At 46.0% G+C, this 26,047-nt stretch overlaps 1 protein-coding gene across 12 annotated transcripts in view; it reads left to right on the top strand.

The window, feature by feature from the left end:
* LOC137434498 (E3 SUMO-protein ligase PIAS2) overlaps window positions 1-19,909 on the top strand; it is a 221,979-nt gene extending 202,070 nt beyond the window's left edge. For all 12 annotated transcript variants that reach the window (XM_068127570.2, XM_068127578.2, XM_068127573.2 and 9 more), the window contains 5 exons: window positions 2,572-2,749; window positions 2,941-3,077; window positions 4,221-4,343; window positions 17,140-17,177; window positions 18,205-19,909. In XM_068127570.2, coding sequence (XP_067983671.1) covers window positions 2,572-2,749; window positions 2,941-3,077; window positions 4,221-4,343; window positions 17,140-17,177; window positions 18,205-18,861 — 1,133 coding nt within the window. In that variant the 3' untranslated portion in view covers window positions 18,862-19,909. The remainder of the gene's footprint in view (window positions 1-2,571; window positions 2,750-2,940; window positions 3,078-4,220; window positions 4,344-17,139; window positions 17,178-18,204) is intronic.
* The last annotated feature ends 6,138 nt before the right edge of the window (window positions 19,910-26,047 follow it).

Genomic DNA, 26,047 nt, shown 5'->3' with positions numbered 1-26,047 from the left:
CTACAATTAGTAGTGGACTTAGTACCGACCCCTGATTCACTCCCACCTTCACCTCAAACTCACCACTGTTCCCGTTCTTCGTCCTTACAGCTGTGCGTGCTCTTTTGTACATTGCCATCACTACTCTGATCAACCATTGCTCTACTCCTAACTTCCTCAATGCCCATGTTACTACTTCACGTGGAACCCTATCGAATGCTTTCTCCAGATCAACAAACTCAAGAAACAACTTCTTCCTCTTCTCCGTGTACTTCTCCTGCAACTGCCTTACAATAAAAAGCGCGTCTGTCGTTCCTCTTCCTGGCATAAATCCAAACTGCATTTCGTCAATCTTCACTTTCTTCCTTATCCTTCTCTCCAACTCCCTTTCCAATACCTTCATTCCATGCTCCAATAACTTTATCGCTCGATACGAGCCACAGTCCAGAGAGTCACCTTTCCCCTTGTATAGAGGGACGAGGATACTCAGTTCCCAAGCCACTGGAATGCGGCCTTCTTTCACCACCAGATTACAGATTGCTGTCATTCTCTTCACACCCCAACTTCCTACCGCCTTCAACACATCTCCCACACCTCCCGTCGGCCCTCCCGCTTTTCTACTCTTCATAGCTTTTATCACTTCCTCAACTTCTTTCTCAGTTATCTCCTCTGCCGGTCCTAAAACTGGGTTACTCTCTATGTTGCCATCCCATTCATTCTCTGCATTCAACAGCATTTCCATATATCTCTTCCATCTTCCTTTAATTCCATGTGGGTCCACAGCGATTTGTCCCACTTCATCCTTCAAGCAACTCACCCCCATCACATCACACCTCTTTCGCTGTCTGCTTTGCAATCCTGAATACCGCTCTCTGACCCTCTTCCGAATCCAAGCGTTCTCCGAACATTTTCCTACATGCCTCCTGCGCCCCTGCTACCTCTTTCTTTGCAGCCTTCTTGGCTGCCTTATAACTTTCATGCTCTGCTTTTTCTGCCCCCGTACCCTTCACCTTCTGCCACTCCTTGAACTTCTTCCTCTTCTCGTCAATCCTCTTTCCAACTTCGTCATCCCACCACCATATTTCCGAGTGCCTCGTTGGTCCTTTTGTCCATCCACATACCTCACCAACGGCTCCCAACAGACTATCTTTCATTGACATCCAACCACTTTCAAGGTCAACCACATCATCCTCTACCCTACTCAGCCTCTCTTTTAATGCCCCCCTTACTGTCGCCTCTTTCAACCTCCACACCTTCATTCTTGGTTCGTACTTCACCCGCCGAGCTCTCCTCGCACCTTTCACCCTTATGTAGTAGACAACCAAGTGGTGCTGTGAAACAGCCTCCTCCCCCGGGATCACCTTTGTGTCCCGCTAGTGCCCCCTATCTCGCCTATGCACCATCAGGTAGTCGACGTTTGTCGTCGACCCATCTGACGTGTATGTAACAAGCTTATTGTCCTCTTTCTGGAACTGAGTATTACAAATCAACAAATCAGCTCCATCAGCAAACTCCAAAATCCTTTCACCTTCTCCATTTCTCACACCATATCCGTAACCCCCATGAACTCCCTCAAAACCGTCCATACTCCTTCCCACGTGTCCATTTAGGTCTCCTCCTACCACAACAACTTCCTCGTCTTTCACATTTTCCATCAGCTTCTCTATCACACACCAGAACTTGTCCTTCTCTTCATCGCTCCGACCAACCTGCGGAGCATATCCCCAGATGACGTTCACCAAGAGCTTTCCAATCATCATTTTCACCATCATCAACCTATCATTCACTCTTGTCACACTCACCACACTGTCTACAAGCTTCTCAGAAAACAGGACACCAACGCCATTCATGCCCTCCAGGCACCCTTGCCACACAAACTTGTATTTCTGTCCCTGCCTACCCTTCACCATTCTCACACCACTTCCCTTCCATCTCGTCTCTTGCACACAACATATGTCCACTCTTCTGACCAATACTTCCACCACTTCTCCTGATCTCCCAGTCATTGTCCCTACATTCCATATCCCAAACCTCAGAAACCGATCTCCACGTCGGGCATCAGGCGTTTCGTCGTCATAAATGGAGTGATTTCCACCCTTGCTTCGATCGGGTTCCCCACCTTGAGTTTTTACGAGAGGGAGTGGGGTCCCCCACGGGGTACTTCGGGCTGTACCCTGCCCATATGTAGTTGTAATTGTCATGGTTCTCTTTTTGAGGCAATGTTTTTATGGCCGTATGCCCTTCCTGAAGCCAACCCTTTAGTCGACTCTTACGACACGCAGGAACACGGTGTACCTATTCTAAACCGGGGTACACACCGGGTAAATGGCTCAGATAAGCAGCTTAAAATGTCTTTGGCAGTATCAAATTCGTATGTGCGTCCAAATCGGCCATTTTCTACCACTGGTTACATGGCAGGTTGCTCGTTATAAGAGCGAGTCTTTTATATTGATCTCGGCCACCTTGTCACACACTCAGGTTAAGTTTGCATGTTCATTGTATGTGCTTACAAGAGCTTTTATCAACTCTGGCGAGTCCAGGTTGTCGCCAATTGTTTACATGTCTCTCAGCCAATAATCTTGGCCACTGCAGGTTGTGGTCAATTAGAGCAAAGCTACTCCATGCTGCTGGGCTCTGGAACGGATGGTGCACAGGAATTGGGTGAGGCTGAGACCGTGGTGGACTTGACCGTCGATTCCTCTGGGGATGAATCGGAATCGCCACCTGCGAAGAAATTGTGTGGAGGGTCTCCACATATCACCAATGGCAGGTCTCTGATTCCCTTTTCACTATTTTTCCTCCATATAACATCTCACTTTAATCCCACTCCATTCACATTTTGCTTTGACAATGTTAAAGGAAAAGCTTGTGTCGTGTTGCTTTTTAAAGAGTGGTTGGGTTGTGGTGGGGGATGTGCAGACCAGAGGTAAAGCAGTAAAACAAATATATTCCTTTTTTCAGGGTGCCAATTTATCCGGGGAACTCACCACATGCCGTGGGGTTAGAACATGCGGGCAGCGGTGGTTTCCTTTCCTCTGGATTCCACGACGTTTCCAGTGTTTTTCCTGGAGTACCACCATTCCAGCATGAGTTGCAAGGTGAGGCCAATAGGTGCACCCTCAATCTCTCACTTCATAATCCTGCTCCCTAGCTCCCCACCCCTCTTTACTTATTTTTCCTTTTCCCCTGCATGATCAATTGTTTGCTAATTGTGTGAAAGTAGAGTTTACTGGGAACAAATTATTATTTATTCATTATGATAATATGGAGAAGACAAATTAATAATTTGGTCAAAAGGTTAAAGGTCAGCGTCACCTAAAATCATAAATTTTCATTCAATTGACCTGAAATTTAAATTTACCATTTTAATTTTGTTATCAAATTTCCAACAAAGCTTTATTGTGAGAATATGGAGAAAGCAAATTGATAATTTTGTCAAAAGGTCAAAGGCCAGCATCACATAAAATCATCAATTTTCTTCCAATTGACCTGAAATTAAAAAAAAAAAATCATGTTGGGTCACTAAATTGATTCACCAATCAAAAGCTGGAAGCTGATTTTTTTTCTTTTTTTTTCTCTAAAACTCAAAGGTCAAGGCTGCATAAAATAATCTATTTTTATTTTTTATTTCTTTTTAAACTGTTTTCTTTATTTTGAGCATGAGGGAGAAGAAGAAGAAGAAGAAGACGTCTGCATACAAACAGATGCATACAAGCTTTGCATTTTCAGATGCTTTCTAGTTTTTCTTGTAACCTTTCAGTTTCACTTCCCATGAGGTTCTACTGACCGAATTGTCGCCTCTTAGATCAAGTGGTTTCTCAGATCGAGATCATTGATGTTTTGAGCTTTTCTTTCTCCCTTTCCCAGTTTTTTCCTTTCTCCCTGAAGGGATATGTTGGTTTTGTCTTTTTCAATATGGAGTCAAGGCTCGTGTAAAGGCTAGAAAGGTTTATGTAGGGTTGTGTTTATGCGTGTGAGGAAGCTTGCTTTGATTCGCTTCCTCATACCCTACATGTTACGTGTGGACAAATTGTACAGATTGTGTTTGTAGGCGCTGCACTTTAAGCTGATTTTTTTTTTTTCAAGGCAGAAATGCCTGTCCATAACTGATGCCGAAACTTGCTGGGCTTGTAAACTTCCGCTTCGAAGAGGTGGCTTTCTATGTCTCCCCGTTTCCCTTCAAGCACAACTCTCTGTTATTCCTTACCCTACTTTTCTCCAATCACCTGATCTTCTTATAGCGCTGTATTATGGGAGGCCACGGATAAAGCGTGAAGTTTTGCAGGACACAACGCCACCTCCGTTACCAATCAACAAGCTGGCACAGCCAAACCGACTCCAACCCGATGCAGATTCCAGCACAGGTTTTTAAACGCATCACCATTCCCTTCTTCCATCTCGTCCTATCACATCGCATTTCTGTCTTTCACACCATCATCATACTTCCATTTTCTATCTTGGGCATCATTTGTTAACATTAATGAATGTTTTTCTCCGTTTTTGTAAAGGTAAGGTTTTAGGGCATTGGGTAGGGGAGGTGTTGCTGGTTGATGGAAGGGTTGGAGTTTGGCGGGGCAGGTTAGCTGCGAGGCGAGGTCGGTTGCAAGTGAGCTAATGTGTTAAGTTGCATTGAAAACAATTTTGTTACTCATTGCAATGCACTTTTGTGTAGCGGCACGTCCCACCTGGCTTGTGAAATGTTTGTTGTTTCACAAATCTGGAGTGAGGTTTGTGGAATTGATGGAATTTGGCTGAGACGTTTGCGTCGGCAGTGGCCACTGGCCACGGCCACCGGCCACACTCGGTGATTTTATGTGCCATTGGTTTTTTAAATGGTGAACACTGGGTGAAAACCATGTTATGGTGTATATCTGTGTCAAGATAGCTTATTGTGGCATTTTTCCAAGACCACTTCTAATAATAAAAGTAATAACACAAATGATAATTGCGTAATATTAAGATTATTACAAAACATTAACACTATTAATATCCCCTGTCCCCAAGGAGTTTTTCCTCCTTGGACAAACTCTGTGCTAACGTGTATAAATAGTTTATCGTGTTGTTTCATGGGGAATGCCTATACCAGAAGTAAATAAAAAAAAAAATAATTATAAACCACAAACACGTATTATTGCCTTTTTAAACAGTCGCTACTGTTGTTTAACACTAAACAAAGAAATCTGGAAGAATCCAGACAACCTTGAGGCATTATATGCTTATTGCATCCACCACGGAATGACGGACCAGAGCCGAGATCTACTGTAATCCATACACTCCAGAGAGGATAATAACATGACCCTTCCTGCCGCTCCCGTAACGATTGGGTGTCCTAGTATCTTGAAACGAAGATTTAAATGTTTTTTTTTCCCGGTATGCTCAATTGGGCCCGCCCACCCTCACTCCCCAATACGGCAGTGATTGTCATATATCACGTGACCCGCTATTTTGCTTCGGGACTTGTGTTTACGTGCAGCCTGCATATGCTCTGAAACTTCTGAACTCTGAAAATGTACTGAGAATACCAGCGAGGTGTGATGTTGCTGGTTGTAGCAAAACAACCAAACATGGTGTGAGAATGGATGCAGTCTTTCCCATAAGATCCAGCTGTAAGGAAAACATGGATAGCCAAGGTAAAATGACCAGAGGGAAGGGGCATGTCCCAACTGTTTCAAGTGTCATATGCAGCACCCATTTTCAATAATATTCGTACGGCACCGGTCTGTATTCCCAGTTTGAGATGAGTAAATTGAAGCGTTTTGTGATCCCCACGAAGGGGATAATTATAATCTAATGGAAAATATGAAAAAGGACAGAAAGCTGCGGAAAATCACATAAATCGAAAATCACAAGATGATCTACAGAAACGGGGAACATGATGAAATGCTGAAATTGTGTTTAATCTCTGTAACCATGGTGCATAGTTTGACAGCAACAAACAACTTTCATATTTTAATGCCTGTTATTTGCGGACGTGTGCTCCTGGCATGGGCCGCGCATGCAGGCACAGCGGGCACAAACGTTCAGGGCTACAGAAACACAGCGCGATGCTTGATGATGCACGCACAATGTCAAAAGGGTCTACATAATTATTGTCTGACATCTACTTTTGAGTTTTGGCACTTGTGACTTATTAGCACATGACCCGTAGAGTGATTGTCACCCACCGCCAACCCGACTCCTCCCTACCATAGCAACATATATATATATATATATATATATATATATATATATATATATATATATATAATATATATATATATATACATACATACATACATACATACATACATACATACATACATACATACATACATACATACATACATACATACATATATATATATACACATACATATATACATACATACATATATACATACATACATATATATTGTTGCGAATATGGAATTTGGCCTCCATATCCGCTTGTAAATATTCCCCTATTTTCTCCAATACTCCCCAACTTTCCCCAATCCCCCATTCCCTAGTCCCATTGCATGTAAATAACAATCAGTAGAGCCGACCTTCCCCTTCTTCCCCCATTAAATGTCGTGCCCAGGTCCACCGCACCACACGTAGACAACTTTCGGACATCTTCCTAGTTATTCTTAATCTATGTCAGTTAAGGCCTCGTTTCCATTAATTATGACTCTTCGTTGCACCAGAATGTGATTATATGGCACCAGTAGTGAGTTTAGGACCTTCCCATACCTCCTCCCATCTTCTTCCCCAACAACAACAACAACAATAACAACAACTACAACAACAATTACAACAACAACAGAGGGGATGGCGGCGGAGCGGGGGAGGATGCGTCCTCACACCGGCTCGATTAGCTCCAGACCATGCGCTCCACGGGGTTACCCCGAAGGGGCTGGCTGTCAGCTCCTCGTCGGGGGCGGAGCCAGTAACCCCCCCCGCACGCACCCAATGAGCAGCAACGTGCCGATTCCACGAGGCGGAGCTAACGAGCCGAGGGCGTGTCACTCCCCGCCGGATATACGCGGCCACGCGCCGGATGTGACGTGAGATGCGCCCCCAGCTTGGAGTCACGAGTAACCTTTGAGGCTGAGGAGAGATTCGCCCCCAGCTGGAGGAAGACGGACCTGCGAGCGCTGAAACAGATGCGCCTGAGTTTGGAGAGGCCTGAGAAAGAACGTCACCTCGGAGCGCTGAGACGAGACCTCCCCGCATCTCTGGACCGAACCGTGTACCCTGCTTTGAGCCAAGAGTGCACCTTGAGCCATCGCTATCTGCCTTTCCTAGCCATCAAACCCCGTGTGAGTCAGCGTTGTCCCGTTTATCTGTGGTCTGTCTAGGGTTAATATAAGAGTGTGTCTAAGTGCCTGTCTTTCTATGCTGTCCCTCTTGTAGTTGTAATCTAACCTTCCGCCTTAATATAACCTCCGGGGGAGGGGGAGGTTATATTAAGGCGGAAGGTTAGATTACAACTACAAGAGGGACAGCATAGAAAGACAGGCACTTAGACACACTCTTATATTAACCCTAGACAGACCACAGATAAACGGGGACAACGCTGACTCACACGGGGTTTTGATGGCTAGGAAAGGCAGATAGCGATGGCTCAAGGTGCACTCTTGGCTCAAAGCAGGGTACACGGTTCGGTCCAGAGATGCGGGGAGGTCTCGTCTCAGCGCTCCGAGGTGACGTTCTTTCTCAGGCCTCTCCAAACTCAGGCGCATCTGTTTCAGCGCTCGCAGGTCCGTCTTCCTCCAGCTGGGGGCGAATCTCTCCTCAGCCTCAAAGGTTACTCGTGACTCCAAGCTGGGGGCGCATCTCACGTCACATCCGGCGCGTGGCCGCGTATATCCGGCGGGGAGTGACACGCCCTCGGCTCGTTAGCTCCGCCTCGTGGAATCGGCACGTTGCTGCTCATTGGGTGCGTGCGGGGGGGGTTACTGGCTCCGCCCCCGACGAGGAGCTGACAGCCAGCCCCTTCGGGGTAACCCCGTGGAGCGCATGGTCTGGAGCTAATCGAGCCGGTGTGAGGACGCATCCTCCCCCGCTCCGCCGCCATCCCCTCTGTTGTTGTTGTAATTGTTGTTGTAGTTGTTGTTATTGTTGTTGTTGTTGTTGGGGAAGAAGATGGGAGGAGGTATGGGAAGGTCCTAAACTCACTACTGGTGCCATATAATCACATTCTGGTGCAACGAAGAGTCATAATTAATGGAAACGAGGCCTTAACTGACATAGATTAAGAATAACTAGGAAGATGTCCGAAAGTTGTCTACGTGTGGTGCGGTGGACCTGGGCACGACATTTAATGGGGGAAGAAGGGGAAGGTCGGCTCTACTGATTGTTATTTACATGCAATGGGACTAGGGAATGGGGGATTGGGGAAAGTTGGGGAGTATTGGAGAAAATAGGGGAATATTTACAAGCGGATATGGAGGCCAAATTCCATATTCGCAACATTGCACCCTTCTCTACCCTCGGGGCGTCCCGACCCGATAAATTTTTACCTACTTTAGTGTGGCACGCAATGTAGTTCCCTCTACTATTAACTCTACCCTGAGTGCGACAGTTTTACAGATATTCACAAATGAGTAAATATGTCCCCCTGCGACGTTGCACCCTTCTCCTCTCAGAAACACACCCACAGGATAACCGAATCCGGAAAGAATTCGCAAACTACACATACAGCCGGTAGGGAGCATTATTTACAAGATTACGCTGATATCTACACTACGATCCAGGACCTGTCTTTGGAGGAACACATGCAGATGTTATGCATAGAGAGAGAGCGCGCTTGCCAACATCGATACACCAACCCACGAGTGCTCTGTGGCCGACGGCCTTTAATAACGTGCAGAGCACCCTTTCCGAGCGTCAACAGCACCACCCCACCACCAATCGGTGCAGTCACCATTGTTCAATGATTAAAAATAAATTCGACAACCCCTAACCCTGCAGGTGTCTCTTGCTCTTCTTGTGGTGCACTTGGTGGTAACTAAAAGTGGTTCACCTGTATGGCATAGGTGCCACGTTGACCCATAGGTCCATCCCCGGGTGGTGCTTGGCCGCAAACGAACTGCGGTCCATTGTGGGTGGCCACAAACATTGCGGTCCATATGGTGTATCGATCCCGGCAGCAAACAGCGAAAGTGCAGGCCCACAACTGCGCAGCCAGCACCTCTCTCCCCTCTCTCTCTACCCCAAAGCCAGATCCTCGGAGGTGGGAGACAAAAGAAGAAACAAGTGAGTAAGGTGGTAAGGGCGCAAAAGTGCACGCAATGTAAGGTGATGCACACTGGGGGCACATGGGAACCAGGTGAGACAGGTACGTTCCTATCGTACGCCCCCCCCCCACCAGGTAACCTACATGGCCCCTCCCTTACCCCTTACTGTATCCACAAAACACAACACTACCCATAAACATCTACTTTACAAATCGACAAACATCCCTACTGTCTTCCCCGTTCCTCCCATAAACCAAATTCGTCTTCTCTCCCTCCTAACCAATCAAATTTGCCATTTTCAACTCTCATCAAAATTTGCCATTTTCAACTCAACATCAAAATTTGCCATTACCAATTCATCATCAGTCCCTCCTAGGGAGGGAGAGATGGAATCACCCCAATGTCTCATCCACGTCGTGATGCGTCTCACAAATCCTCACAGCAATTCTCATTTCTGCAACACAACCAAAGAAAACACAGGTGTGGAGTCATCATCATCACCACAGGTAAGTGGCTGCGTATGGTGCGACAGGTTCATCAATCCTAACTATTTCCTAAATGACTTTAACAACTTTACACTACCCGGGGTCTTTCTCCGGCCAAACCATTGGCCCTCTTACACTATGGGTTCTAAAAACCAATTCCCATTGGCCAAACTGTGGTGCTTTTCAATTTGGGGTCTCACTCCCCCGATTCATCTCCCGGTGCCCTCGTACAATTTCTGGGCTGCGACGTGTACCTCTCCCAGTGGGTCTACCCACCTGCACACCTCCACCACTGCAGTTGCCTCCGAGCTTACCTGCTCCTTACCCTAACCTAACTACCAGGGGAAGGCCCTCTGGCTCTCTCCCCACTCCGTGCCCTCTCTGGCACTGGGCTGCCCGATCCACACCCGGGATCCTCAGGCACCCACTCACAACTCTACCGGCTCCCAGAGCCCACCTGCGGCCTCACCTGGCCGACATCCTCACAGTGGTGGAGTGCCCAACCAACTACACACACTAACAGGCTACACGCCCAGCCATTTCCACAACACTAATGCACCCATTCACAACACCATTCTGCAACCGCACCACAAATGCCAATATCCAACCACAATTTACCTGCACCCTCTACCTAACACTTACACTACCCGCCCCGGGTACTCGTGAAAGGGGTCCACTCTTCCCCCATCCACACCTTCGCACCATGCACACCACTCCGTACCACTCACTCCAACTCTCTCCACACACCTGTACCTGCACTCCTGTGCTCTCACACCTGGTGCCACCTGCACCCTTCTCTCCCCAAGCGCATTCGCGCTGATCCACACACTCACTACTCATACACTGCTCCACACACCTGTCCAGTTGCACACCTGTGCAATCACACCTGTTCAATTCTCACAAACACGGCATCATCTCAGCTAACTACTCCCTTCGGAAACTTGCGCTTCCCAGTCGTCCCTTTAAACTATTGCGCTCCCTCGTCATTATCATCCATACTAATCTACCTGCGTCCCCACTACAGGTATCAGTCACTAACTAATCTTAACGTTACCTACTGTCATCTTCGCTAGATCCCTACACACAATATCCTAACCCACCCGGGCTAGTTTTCACTGCCATACACCCCATAATCTATTGCTCCTTTGCCCCCCCACATGGGAAGGATGGTGGATTTGCCATCCCACCACATCGGGGGTCTCTCACTACCAATTTTGCACATCAAATTTCAATAAATCAAAAATTTGCCAATCACTGCCCATCATCTGCCAATCACTACTGCCAATCCCTTGCCAATCATCAAATTTTGTTTTTCTCTAATTTTGGGTCCAAAACACTAACCTCATCACCCAGTCGACTCACTAATACCTCTCGGTGCGCCAATCCCTGTCCAAAGCCCGGCTTCGTAAAGCCAAGCAATGGATGCTGGTTGTTTTGTGCCAGCGGCTGGATGCGTCCGGCATTCGGGGCAGGGACGGGGGCTTACCCGGGCCGAGATCCCACGCACCATCTCGGCACGGAGCCATCCAATGTCCCGATCTCGACCTGCCGGAATTCCTCAACAAAAAGTGGTCGCCATGACGACTCTTTCTATCGGGCCGCCCGCTCCGCCTAGTGGAGCACAGACGCGGCCGTTCAAAGCGAGGCCCAGCACGCACCGAGGGCCCGATTCGGCTATAAGTCGTTCTAAACTCTATCCCGCGATGCTTCACCTGCATGCTTACACCCCGCAGCCCGTTCCTTTCTCACACATCCAGCTGTGCCCATGCTCCTCGTACCCTTCCTTACACACCCAGGTACCCTCATTCCACTCACAGCCTTGGTCACACACCTGACCACCGAACACTTTGGCACACATTCGTTGGTCGCACACCTCACCAATACACCGCTTCGCACCCCCTCCTCGGTCACCTCCTCTGTGACAATCACAGGTGTGCCCTCATTCGCACACCCAACCACGTGCCTCACCACCAACTCCAGCGTGCATTCCCACTCACGCTCTACCATTCCAGGTGTGCATCCTTCCATCCCAGGTGTACATCCTCGCTCACCTGTCACAACTAACTCACGCTCCTTGTCACTCTCACTACTTTCACCTCCATTCTTGACAGCGCACTCACCCTTACTCTTGACAGCACACTCTTTCCTCATGCACCTGTCCGTCACACACCTTTCTCGCGCACACTCTCCCGTTACATCCTCTGTAACACTCACCACACCGCGCTTCCATGTGCTCCCTCGCACACACGCTACGTCCGACTCACTCTCGCCAGCACACTCACTCCTTGGCACGCACTTTTTCCTCACACACCCCAGAGTCGGACTTTCTTGCACACCTCCTCTTTCGCACACCAGACCTGTCGCACACTTCACCAACGGCCTCTCACGAACACCCGGGTCCATCTCGACCCCCAAGCTCCTTAAATCCCCTGGCGCATCATACGCACGACCATATTGGTCACCACTTACACCGGGTCCTCTTCCTCTTCGCTTCTCCTCCATCACCTGCGAATCCCTCATCCGGTTAATGAGCACATCATCACGATCCAAACACAGACTTTGGACCAATTCTTTTATCTCCTCTTTTATCTCTTTCTTATCCCCTCTCCGTCGCTTCTTAATTTCGCTCACCCCTTCTTCCACTTCTTCTAATTTGTGCCTCACCTCTTTTATTCCCCGGTACGTCTCCTCAAGCTCGTCCTCCAAGGCTACCTTGACCGTTTCCATGTGCGTCCTCACCTGCCGGTCCTTCGTCTCCATTACCTCTATCACCTCGTCCAACCTCGTTGTCAGTCCCCCACGTACCATCTGACATTCCCTCTTCGTCGCTACCAAGTCATCTTTTAGTTCTTTCTGTGTCGCCTTTAAACCTCCTAATACCGCAGTGTTCCTTTGAACCTGCTCCACTAACTCCGTCTGTCCCACCGTCAGCTGCTCCACCTCCTGCGTCAGGTCCTCTATGCCCCCTTGTAACTTTACAGTCCCCTTTCTCACCTCCTTCTCCATGTGCTCCTCACAGTGCCTCACCTCCTCGCGCACTCCTCCCACCTCCTCACTCACTCCTCTTCTGATCTCCTCTCCCATCACTTGCATCTCCTGCCCAGATGCCACCCTCATCTGCTCCATTTCCTCCCTGTGAGCATCCAGTTTGGTTTCTACCCCCATTCTGACCCCCTCTATCTGCTGCTCCATTTGTTTAACTTCCCTTTCCGCTTGGTCCCTCATGTCCCTCAATTTGCCTTCCATACTGTTTTCTAACCCCTCTAACCCATTTTTCACTCCCTCTATCTGATTCTCCTGGGCAGCCATTCTATTTTCTACCCCCGTTAACCCATGTTTCACCTCTTTTATCCCGTTGTCTAACCCCTCAAATTTCTTTTCTACCTTCTCACCAGTACCCCTCGCTTCGTCCCTCATTACCCCCAATTGCTCACTCCGAGCCCTCGCTTCGTCCCTCATTACCCCCAATTGCTCACTCCGAGCCCTCGCTTCGTCCCTCATTACCCCCAGTTGGTTTCCCATTACCCCCAATCGCTCACTCCGAGCATCCATCCGGTTCCCCAATCGCTCCATCCTGTTTTTCATGTCTTCATTATACTGGACCACAAGGGCCGTCATTTGTATACAAAACGAGTTCCAATCCATCGGGGGCGCTGCCACGGTCGCCGGCGCGGTGACCAGCGAGGCGCCATTTTGCGTGCTTGCTACCCTCGCTGTTTCGCTCTCCTCACGTGTCTCAATTTGGTCCTGGACCGACCCTGCTTCACTCTCCGCTACCGGACCCCAGCCGTCTTGATCCGCCATAGCGCGACTTGCAAAATTCGAGTTTCGTAAAACAAATCCAAATTTTTTTTTTTTTTCGTTATAATTTCGGCGAGCACAGTAAATGCGCTCCGCTCCGGATCGATTCTCCCTCCCAAAATTTGGGCCTAACTAATTTAGTCCCGGGTCTCCGAATCCCACTCCTGACACCAATTGTTACAGACACGACTTTGATGTTAAGGTGGGCCGAGCGGAATGGCCGTCGTGTCCGCACAAATTACCCGACTATACTCGACGTTGACGGAGTCGCGCTACGCTGGCTCAATAAGAAAAAGAAGACACCCGGCTGGGTTATAATGACACAATACGACACCAGGGGTTCAGTTCTCAAGACCTCCGGGGGAGGTTATATTAAGGCGGAAGGTTAGATTACAACTACAAGAGGGACAGCATAGAAAGACAGGCACTTAGACACACTCTTATATTAACCCTAGACAGACCACAGATAAACGGGACAACGCTGACTCACACGGGGTTTGATGGCTAGGAAAGGCAGATAGCGATGGCTCAAGGTGCACTCTTGGCTCAAAGCAGGGTACACGGTTCGGTCCAGAGATGCGGGGAGGTCTCGTCTCAGCGCTCCGAGGTGACGTTCTTTCTCAGGCCTCTCCAAACTCAGGCGCATCTGTTTCAGCGCTCGCAGGTCCGTCTTCCTCCAGCTGGGGGCGAATCTCTCCTCAGCCTCAAAGGTTACTCGTGACTCCAAGCTGGGGGCGCATCTCACGTCACATCCGGCGCGTGGCCGCGTATATCCGGCGGGGAGTGACACGCCCTCGGCTCGTTAGCTCCGCCTCGTGGAATCGGCACGTTGCTGCTCATTGGGTGCGTGCGGGGGGGGTTACTGGCTCCGCCCCCGACGAGGAGCTGACAGCCAGCCCCTTCGGGGTAACCCCGTGGAGCGCATGGTCTGGAGCTAATCGAGCCGGTGTGAGGACGCATCCTCCCCCGCTCCGCCGCCATCCCCTCTGTTGTTGTTGTAATTGTTGTTGTAGTTGTTGTTATTGTTGTTGTTGTTGTTGGGGAAGAAGATGGGAGGAGGTATGGGAAGGTCCTAAACTCACTACTGGTGCCATATAATCACATTCTGGTGCAACGAAGAGTCATAATTAATGGAAACGAGGCCTTAACTGACATAGATTAAGAATAACTAGGAAGATGTCCGAAAGTTGTCTACGTGTGGTGCGGTGGACCTGGGCACGACATTTAATGGGGGAAGAAGGGGAAGGTCGGCTCTACTGATTGTTATTTACATGCAATGGGACTAGGGAATGGGGGATTGGGGAAAGTTGGGGAGTATTGGAGAAAATAGGGGAATATTTACAAGCGGATATGGAGGCCAAATTCCATATTCGCAACAATATATACACATACATATATACATACATACATACATACATATATATATATACACATACATACATACATACACACACACACCTATTTTCATTTTTACTGTGGGTAAACTCACACATGCTGTTATGAAATCAAGTCGAGACCTCGTTTCCCAGATATGAGGCTTTATTGAAATCTATCTCCACATACCCTATATGCACAGAACAAAGAATAATATCAGAACTACAGCAAAGATTCTACTAGCATTTCATTGTTCATAAGCAAGCGAATAATTCATTCCCCGTCATACCTTTCTCGAGCGCCCGCTCACAAAAGACAGATACCAAACCAAAAAAAACCCCCTCCTTTCTTGTACAACCCATTATATATCCTTCTCAAGGCCATTCCATTCGAATCCTCTTCTTCATATTTTATTACACATACAATTCTGACAACTCCTCAACCAAAAAAAACCCTCAGCCTCCCCTCCCATCTCTGTCACACATTTGCTCTCCTCCCCACCACCCAAAGGCCTCACCTTCCCCTCATAACCCTAAGGCATCGATCCCCTCCCACACTCAAGTCTTCACACCTCAACTACCCGTCCTCCCACCGAAAGTCTTCAGCTTCTTCGTGGGTATTTGATTTTGATGATTTTTTATCAGCTTCAAAATCCCCTTCTTTCTTTGGCCAGGTATTTCATGAACGATGTCCTCCCCAATTTCCACCTTGGGTTCATTCATACATGCACAGTCTGACTCTTCTACATCATGATTTTTAAAATATCTTCGTTATCTGAGGATTCTTGATTTAAAAACTCTGTCAAATTCACTTTCTGACAAGTCTGAAGTGAGTTGTGCGTCCATTATTATTTGTGTGCTGAGACAGTCGTACTGGTGATGACGTCACACAGATGACGCAATGACCATTGAGGGTTTCTTGAAATTTTAGGGGCGGTACCAGTCAGGTTGGGTTTTTTTTGACTTTAACACCATAAAAATTATTAGAGTTAAAAAAATACGTTCAGTTCTTTGTTTATTACTTTCAAATCAATATCGTCACTTGACAAATAATTCTCATATCTGAATCCATATTCAGATCTTCACCAACATTGAACTGATTCGTCCTTGTCACACACACAACCTCTCCACCAAGTTTCATTCGAATCCATCCACAACTTTTTGAGATGTTGTTCACAGACAGACAGACAAACGGACAGACAGAGTTGAAAACATAACCTCCATCTATCTTTGGTGGCGGAGGTAAAAACCAATTTCTGATTCTGTGGAGCTTTAATTCACAAATTTGTTTGCAGTGAACCAGAAGATCGTCATGTGGACATCCTGCCGAATGTGTTACGCATTGTAGAGCATTTGATCATGAGCCGAACTGAGCGGCCTTCTTAGGAAAGCTTTGAATTTAGAGCTAGGTTTGCCAACGCAGTTTTTACTTGTGGACAGTTGGATTTTTAAACACGGTCTACAGTCGATCCTTGTGATGCCCATGTGGGATGTCTTTTTGTACACCGCTCATTTCCTATCCCATCTCCAGGCATGCATGACGTCCTCACCAGGCACCGAAGGGGGCCCGGCGATGACGCGTGCTGAAAGTACTCAGTTTTCACTCCGGTTTCTTGTTTTCTTGTTTGTCTGGGCGATATCTCAGCCATCCTTTGAGCTAGGAAGCTGACACTTGGGCACAATAGTGAGCAAGTGCTTTGGCAACAACGGTATTTTTTTGTTTTTTGATTAATCTATTAATTGATTAATCTATTAATTGATTAATTACTTAATTATCGATTAATTAAGTACTTATTTATTTTCTTTCTCTTCTGGGCAGCATTATCCCAGGCACCTTTTGAGCTAGGAAGCTGATATTTGGACACGACAATGACCAAGTGATTTGGTTGCAAAGGCTATTTTTGATTTGGCGATTAATCAATTAAGCTATTAATTATTTATTGATTAGTCAATTAATCGATTAGTTATTTAATTTTTTCCGATTAATGACTTATTTAATTTTCAAAAAGTTACAGCTTCGAATGGAAACACTGGTGGTTGAGGTATGCTATTGGCCAATTGATTAAGAAATTATTTTATGACAATCATTTATTGATTTTAATTATGCAATTAATCAATCAATTATTGTCCACCTTTTTCTCTCATTACCGTCTCTTTGTGCCGTGTGCTGGAAGGTGTTATTTATTTATTTGGCATGGGGGTGGTGTACTTTAATATATCTGTTTAATGTATCTCGCTCAGTACTTGTTAAAAGATGTGTTGTTTATGGACAGTTCAAATGTTGATTCCCTTTGCCCACAGGTCTGGAGCTGTTCTCATTACTACAGGGAGACCTGCAGGTGAGCTTTTCAAGCTTTTCTATTGTCTGCACCACTGCAAGATCGGTATCTTATTAATGATGCTGAATTTTCACAACAATGAACCCCATCCCCTTAGTTCTCAACATTAAGTTGTTCCTTTTTCATGCCATTGCTACATTGCTGGATCCAGGATGTTAAAGAGAAATTGTTTTGTTCAGCAAGCTTTTGCCAGGCCCCAGTGGTGTCATCACTGTTCAAATGTCATTGTGTCCTTGGATTGTTTTTATCGTGCCCGTGGTCGCGATGATGTAATGTTTGGACGTGGGCGCTTTTGCCAAATGGCACTCCTTTGTAAACGGGAGCGTTGTGGACATGCCGTTGGTGGTGATATTTTGCACCAGAAATTACCGTCGCTACAAAGACAAAGCTTGCATGTCTATAGCAAACTCATCTTCTTCTCTTTTTTTTTTATATCTCCGCATAGTGCGTTTTTAATGACGAAGATGATGTAACTTGCACTCATCTTAAATATAAATACCAATCTGTTATCCCTTTATGAACTCGAGAGTCAAACTGAGAGCTCCTCCATAGCTTAGTTTGTTTTGGGTGTGCACTAATGCTCTAACAAAGGTATTCCAAACATGCTTAGAGAACATTATTGTTTAATACTTGGTTCGCCAAATATCCATACAACATAAAGATGTCGGACACGAGCTTTTGGATGGAGGTCCAAAGCTTTGTTCTGCCATAGGATGGAGGCTCTCTTGTAGAGACAGAAGGCCTGATTGAAGAAGCAAAGAAGAGCAATGGCAGCTAGGATCAGAATATGTAAATAAGCAAGGTCCCACCTTAAATGATAAAGACGTGCATATTGTGCAGATTGCAGACGTTCTTTCCTCTGGGTACTTGATCCCATCCCGCCTCCGCAACCCGCACGATTCCTGTGATAATACTGTTTCCCATCGGCCTGGCCCTATAAGGAATGGGATGACCTTTTAAATATTTTGTAACTAAGTGGGATGTCTGATCATGAGCATGCTATTGATACCATCTTTCTGCCTCGTAGGCTTCTCATACTCGACCACTCTCCCCCTGGCAGCATTTTGGCTCCTCGCTCTCCAGCCTTGCCCTCGGCCTCCCAACCAGCGTCGAGTCATCGGAGCCATCGCTCACATCGTCTTCGGCCTCACTCACATCTGCTCCTTTTTATCCCTATCCTCATTCGCCGCTTTTCCTTGATCCCTTGGCGGCGTCAATGCCGCTACCTGCGGCAGCTGCTGCGGCAGCGGCACATCTCAATGGCTCGCTGGGTTTGGGCCTGCTTCCTCTTTCCAATGGTCTCCGAGATGGTCGCCACGCTGCTGCTTGTCAACACAATCACGGAGATGTGTTGAACACGAGTTGCCCCACCACTCTTGGTAATGGGGGTGGAGGTGGTGTGGGAAGCGGAACAGTAGGAGGAGTGGTGGCCTCATCACTCGCGCACACACCATCCGGGATGACCCGTCTTGGTTCTAGGCCACATGTCACCGCTACGTCCTCACCTTCAGCTGCCCACTCGCCTTCCATACTTGGATTTGGTGTGGCCTCTTTGGGCGGCTCGCGAGATGCCGCTGGGCGCCAACGAGTTTTGGGAAATGGCTTTGGCATGGCAGATACTCGGAGCGGCAGACTGGATACGACGGTGCTCAACCTCGCAGATATCATTGCACTGGATGATTGAATGCCTTGATCACATTTGTTATTTGCTCTCATGAGTTTATCAGTGGCTCAACTAAAGGGAACGCTGGACTTTATGAATATGCAGACCAGCACACTTAACCACTCACGTCTCTCTTTGACTTCCTTTGTATTTTACCTGGAGAGACCGGACACGTCTCCGCCCCATTGCCTCTTCCTTTCCCTTGATCCGGCAATGCTTCTCCATGTCCTGTCAGGTTTCTCCTTTGGAGTGATTCCTCAAGTTTCCCCTTTTGTGTTCACAAACGTTCTTTCCTTAAACGCGTCATGGTTCTGCTGTGGACACCGACAGGTGAGCTCTTTTGACAGGGTTTGGTTCTGAGCGCGCTTCATTCACGAAGCGTGCTTCTCGACCATCGCCTCTGCGCAGCTTGCTGCATTGCGTGCTTCTCATTAAGTTAACCCACCAGCCTGAACTGATCAAAGATGAAGGTTATCCGTTTACTCCCTTTATTTGTAAGCTTTTCATTCTCCTTCAGTCATGGCAAATTTTGGCTCCCAAGTATTTTATTCGGGAAAGGGGGAGGAAAATTGGGAAGGGAACAAGAAGGTTTTGCTAGCTCATTCACATTGTGCTCTGTACCGTCGATGCTCACCATGGTAACTTCAAAGGGCGATCGCTTGCCTGCTGTACTCGCAAGTCGCTTGCTTGTTTCGTTTTTTAAAAGGAAGAGTTCTTGTACAGAGAGTATATTTTCCAGAGAAGAGTGTACATAAAAAGAAGAGCTTTTCTTTAACTTTGTTTTACTTCTGCAGACTGTCTGGACAATGGGTTGTGGACTTCAGCGTTAACTTTATTCTACACTTGTCCTCGTCAAAGAAGAACTCACTTTTGCCTTTTGGGTTGACCATTCCCTTTAGTCAGTGTGTAGCCTTTCTTTTAATTATGTTTTGCCAAAAGTACTATATTGAAGTTTTGTATATTTAAAGTCATATTTATTTGATTATGTATGAATGTGCTGCTTTTGCTTGTATTTTATCCTGTACTTGTCAATATTGTCGTTTTCAATAAAATGTGCATTTTGTTTTCAGTCTTCATGTCGGTTGCCATCAGCTGAACTTTGAACGCTGCATCAGGTCGGACGTTCTCGTGTTCCTTGGGAAGTTTTGAAATGACTTTTTATTTTTTCCAATACTAGCAGAGTACCATTCTGGGATGGAAGATGTATTTTAAAAACAAGACTGAAAGTCTAACAGCCACCCTACGGGCAATCCTGTTCCAAGCGTGCAACACGTTCTTCTGTCACATCCCTTTATTTGGGCGATGTATAGGCAACAGAACGCTGCCTCAATCGCTCCCGAAAAATAGAAATAACCCGGTACATGAAGCAAAAACATGCATACTGCTTTTGTGCATATGTAATACATTGTGATTATATAGCTCGGATAATTCCAATTTCACTGGCCCAGAGGCCTGAGGCATATTCATACCGTCACCTTCACAAGGCCCATGGCGCGGCATGCTCCTACCTTTCAATATTTGCTTTATCCTTTTCACAGTTGCTTTGGTTTTACACTGAACGTAAAACTTGTAAGGGGGGGCATGGCAATTGTGAATATGACACTTCCGAAGATGTGTTTGGCGTTAGGCTTACCAAAATGGCGGACGTATGTTTTTTTTCCAGGTTACAATTGTAGGTGGCTTCAGGGCAGCTGCCCAACCAATGGGTATAGAATGGACATACATACAGTGAGTGCATTTGGAAAGTATTCAGACCCCTTCACCTTTTTCACATTTTGTTATGTTGCAGCCTTATGCCGAAATCGGTTAAATTCATTTTTTCCCTCATCAATCTACACTCAATACCCCATAACGACAAAGAGAAAACAGGATTTTAGAAAGTTTTGCAAATTTATTAAAAAGAAAAAACTGAAATATCACATGTATTTGTGATATGATACATGTGATATGATATGGAAGATATGATATGGATATGGAAGCCTCTCCTCAGTGAAAGACGCATGAAAGCCCACTTGGAGTTTGCAAAAAAGCACCGAAAGGACTCTCAGATTGTGAGAAACAGGATTCTGTGGTCTGATGAAACCAAGATTAAACTGTTTGGCTTCTGTCTGGCCTCTCTGCCATAAAGCCCAGATTGGTGGAGTGTTGGAGTGATGGTTGTCCTTCTGGAAGTTTCTCCCATTCTCCACACAGGATCTCTGGAGCTCAGCTAGAGTGACCATCGGGTTCTTGGTCACCTCTCACCAAGGCCCTTCTCCCCCGATTGCTCAGTTTGGCTGGGCGTCCAGCTCTAGGAAGAGTCATGGTTGTTCCAAACTTATTCCATTTGAGAATTATGGAGGCCACTGTGCTCTTGGGAACCTTCAATGCAGCAGAAATTTTTTTGTAGGCTTCCCCAGCCAGATCTGTGCCTCGACACAATCCTGTCTCTAAGCTCTGCAGGCAGTTCCTTCGACCTCATGGCATGGTTTTTGCTCTGATATGCATTGTCAGATGTGAGACCTTATATAGACAGGTGTGTGCCTTTCCAAATCATGTCCAATCAATTGAATTTACCACAGGTGGACTCCAATCGAGGTGTCGGAACATCTCAGAGATGATCAAGAGAAATGGGAGGCACCTGAGCTAAATTTCAAGTGTCATAGCAAAGGGTATGAATACTTATGTAAATGTGATATTTCAGTTTTTTCTTTTTAATAAATCTGTAAAACTTTCTAAAATCCTGTTTTCTCTTTGCCATTAATGGGGTATTGAGTGTAGATTGATGAGGGAAAAAAATGAAATTAAACGATTTCAGCACAAGGCTGCAACATAACAAAATGTGAAAAAAGTGAAGGGGTCTGAATACTTTCTGAATGCACTGTACAAACACTTGCTCCATTGTATGTAGATTGTGTAAGGGTGGTTCAGGTAGGTGATATTTTTAAACACAAAAAATTACATTACAATTACAAAAACACAAAATTACATCTTATTGTTCAGTCTATTCCTATTTTGACATCATCTGAGAACAGGTTTAATATAAGGCCATTTGTCAATAATGTCTGTATGGGGATAAGGTAGGTGAAAGGGAGGGAGGAGAGTTACATTCAGATAAGCGTGTACAGTATCTGCTTGGGGAGAGGGTTTGGGAGAGTAAACCATTTTGTGATGGAAGATGTATGTTAAAAACAAGACCAAAAGTCTAACAGCGGCCTAGCCAGGCTTGTCTGATACTTTATTTGAAGAATATGAAATCTTTTTTGAAGTATTGTAAAGCTCTCAGCTGTTTGTCACCATGGAAGTGAAGAGATTACATTGAGACGCTGGTTTATTCTATGCTTCGAGTCAACGATGGACCAACCATACACCGCTTCAATCTGGAAACTTTGCAGTCACGACAAAGGGATTGCAGTGTTACAATTATATTATTACGAAAACGATACTACTGCATGAAGAAACCTGAGCTAATTTGTCCAAAGCGGCCTGAAGGTGAGGAATGAAGCCTAAGGCCTTTATGTACTGTGTCAGAAGATCTGTAACGCCGATGCTTTTGATATTTGATGGTCATTTCAACAATCGGTTTGTTTGTGTTTCACACTGAATGAAAAACGTCAAGTATAGCATGGCTATTGTGATATATGACAGGTTCGACGATATCATGGTTATTGTGATATATGACAGGTTCGACGATATGTTCGGCCTAAACGGCATATAAAACAAAATGGCGGTGTATGCAGTCAGCTGTCGTACGCCGTAATGACATCACAGAAGTAATCACATCACCTCTGTCATGTGACTATATCCTCAGCTCTGATTGGTGTCCATTTGTGAGAGACATCGACTCCACATTTTAATTTACAAGTCGGCCAACACCCGCTCACTACGGGAGCTGCAGGAAGGGTCAATCCTCTTTGGAATATATAGATTACAGTCGATCTATGGTCAGGTCTCAATAAGATTGCGTGTGTTTATTTACCAAGGTTCTTGTGGAGAGATCACCAAGTGGTTTAAGCATTTGAGCAAGCACTCCATTCCAACCCGTTAAGGAATGGCTGGCTTGGCAAGCGCGAGCTAGCTGCTTGGTAAATGAGCACACTTCCAAACTTTGTGGGGTATATACAGTCACGTGAAAATTAAGTACACCCCATGTAAAGTTTTGACTTTTTCAACATATTTCAACATACAGCTATTTGATCTTCATTTCAACAATATTGATAGATAAAGGTGATATTATATAACAAATATCTTGAAACATTTACATTTTGTAGTCCATTGTATAATTGAAATAAACATAAATGCAAATTTCACATGTGGAAAAAGTAAGTACACCCTTGGCTCAAATAGGTGGTATTGCCCCCTTTGGCAGAAACAACCTCAAGTAGGCGTTTCTTATAACTGTCTACCAGTCTCTGACATCGACTGGGAGAAATTTTTGCCCACTCCATGCAGAATTATTTCAGTTGTGTGCTGTTTGAGAGGGTTTCTTGTATGCACAGCTCGTTTCAAATCCCCCCACAACATATCGATGGGATTTAGATCCGGGATTTGACTTGGCCATTCCAGAACCCTCCATTTCTTTCTTTTCAGCCATTCCTTGGTGGATTTACCGGTATGTTTAGCATCATTGTCATGTTGCAAGGTCCACCTTCGGTTGAGCTTCAACTTTCCGACAGATGGCCTCACATTATCCTCAAGCACCCTCTGATACAATGAAGAATTCATAGTGAATTCTATGATGGTGAGCTGCCCAGGCCCTGATACAGCAAAGATGCCCCAAACCATAATATTTCCACCACCATGCTTTACAGTTGGTATCAGGTTCTTGTGGTCAAATGCTGTCTTTGGTTTTCGCCAAACATGTCTTCTGGTACTGTGGCCAAATAGCTCTACCTTTGACTCATCTGTCCAGAGCACATTGTTCCAGAAGTGCTGGTCTTTGCCTAGGTGTTCATTGGCAAACTTTAGTCTTGCCCTGATGTTCTTTCTGGACAGCAAACGTTTCCTCCTGGCACACCTCCCATGTAGATCAAATTTGTGCAGCCTCTTTCTAATGGTAGACTCGTGCACTTTGACATCAACAGTGGCAAGAGCTACCTGTCGGTCCCGTGATGACATTCTGGGGTTCTAAGAGACTTATTTCAGCATCTTGCGGTCTGCTCTCGGGCTGAACTTGCTGGGGCGGCCTGGCCTGAACAAGTTGGCAGTTGTTTGGAATCTTCTCCACTTGTAGATGGTCTTCCGGACAGTCGAATGATTGATTTCAAATTGTTTGGAGATCTTTTTAAATCCCTTCCCAGACTCGTAGGCATCTTTCACCTTCTTTCTGAAGGCCTCAGAGAGCTCTTTTGATCTAGGCATGGCGATGCCGCACACTTCAACAACAAAGAGCAAACCAAACGAAATGTCTGAGGTTTAAATAAGACAGGTTCCTCCAAGATCCCCTCTAACGATGTTCTAATCATTTGCACCTGAGCTGGTGCACCTGATTCTAATTTTAGGTATTTGAAGTAGTGATAAATGTCGGGGTGTACTTACTTTTTCCACATGCGAAATTTGCATTTATGTTTATTTAAATTATACAATGGACTAGAAAATGTAAATGTTTCATGATATTTGTTATATTATATCACCTTTATCTATCAATATTGTTGAAATGAAGATCAAATAGCTGTATGTTGAAATATGTTGAAAAAGTCAAAACTTTACATGGGGTGTACTTACTTTTTCACGTGACTGTAGATTACAGTGTAGATCTTCCCTCAGTTCTGAAAAGTGAAACTTACCTCATGGATGTCGAGATTCCTCCAAATTTCTTTTTTTAAATGTTATGAACAGCATTAACGACTGTTTGAAAAGCGAATACTTTGTGTTTGTGGTTTATAAATCTTTTACAAGCCCTGGCTACGCCGCTGTTAGACTTTTGGTCTTGTTTTATCATAACTTGAATAATTTTCCCTCTGATTTTCATGATGTTGAGTTTAATGGATAGATTGTAGAAAGGGACACATTTTCTTAATTTACAATCTATCCCTAAATGCTGAAGGTCAAGGTCATGTGGCAGTCCAAATGAAATATGACATCATTGGATCATGGGCCAAGGGTAAGTAGTGGGGGAACACCATGGGTAGGTGTTACGGATTCGTCACTTCTGTCTTTGTGGTTGTCATCCACTTGAAGCATTTTTAGTTTCATTTACTATTATTGTTAGTTTGAGTGTGAAATGGAGATAACTGTCTTCAAAGGTAAAAATTAGTGTTTCAAAAGAAAAACGAAATGGATCGGGAGAAACCGGAAGAGGAAGAAGAAGAGGCTGGAGCGGATCAAGTGAGATCGGGAAAGAAAGGCCGATCTGCTTCGAGGTGTCGAGCGGACGCTGGTGGACAGTGGTCACGAGCGAATATTGGTTTCCCCGGGAAAGGGATTCCTGTGACTGTCGTTATTGTTGTGGCAGATAAACCTGCGTGACGCGTTTTGTTTTTGGTTCCGAAAGTGAATCATTGCTGGAGAGCAGGTACGCCTCCATTACGGGCCCGTCCGCCATTTCACCTCGCACCAGCCATTTCACCTCGCACCAGCGATTCGCCTGGTTCTCGTGTGTGTCGTGGATTTCGCTTGGGAATTCGTGGTTCTCCGCTTGGGAACTGCTGCTCGTTCATGTCAGCGTCATTGTCTGGTGAACCCAAGGTGTGAATTCCCAGTTGCCTTTTGGGTGAACTTTTGCCTGACACGTCGGCCCGACACCTCACCAAGCGGCTCTTCGGCAGCGTCGACTGTCGGCCGTCCTGGGTTCAGGTGTCGGTGCGACCTTTTTTCTTGTGATCCCCGGAGCGTGGATCGACTTTGACCTGGTGTCGTGACAGTGACTTTGGGGGTGTTCCAGTTCGCTCATGTGGAGTACCGTGAGTTATTGAGTTAAGAAACTGGTGGGTACCATCATAGGAATTTTATGGTGTTTGCTGTGCAATTGAGGTTTTCTTGTACGTGCGCAAGTTGTTATTATTGTGTGATTTTAATACAATACTTGGGTTTTGTAACAACTGATTGGTGTTGTTTCACCATTGGTCATTGGCACACATAATAGCACATCTTTCTGCCGTGACTCCTTTCGGGGCTCGGAGGTACACTGTGACCGGGGTTTGGGGAGGAGCACGTAACAGTAGGCCGGGGTAAGCTTACCCTTGGCGATCGCTTTCTCATTGCAGATATCTAGTTAGTTTGTGATCCC

The sequence above is a fragment of the Myxine glutinosa genome, chromosome 10 (assembly GCF_964187855.1).
Source record: "Myxine glutinosa chromosome 10, kmMyxGlut1.1, whole genome shotgun sequence".
Taxonomy (NCBI): domain Eukaryota; kingdom Metazoa; phylum Chordata; class Myxini; order Myxiniformes; family Myxinidae; genus Myxine; species Myxine glutinosa.
This window is presented reverse-complemented; position numbering and strand designations above follow the sequence as displayed.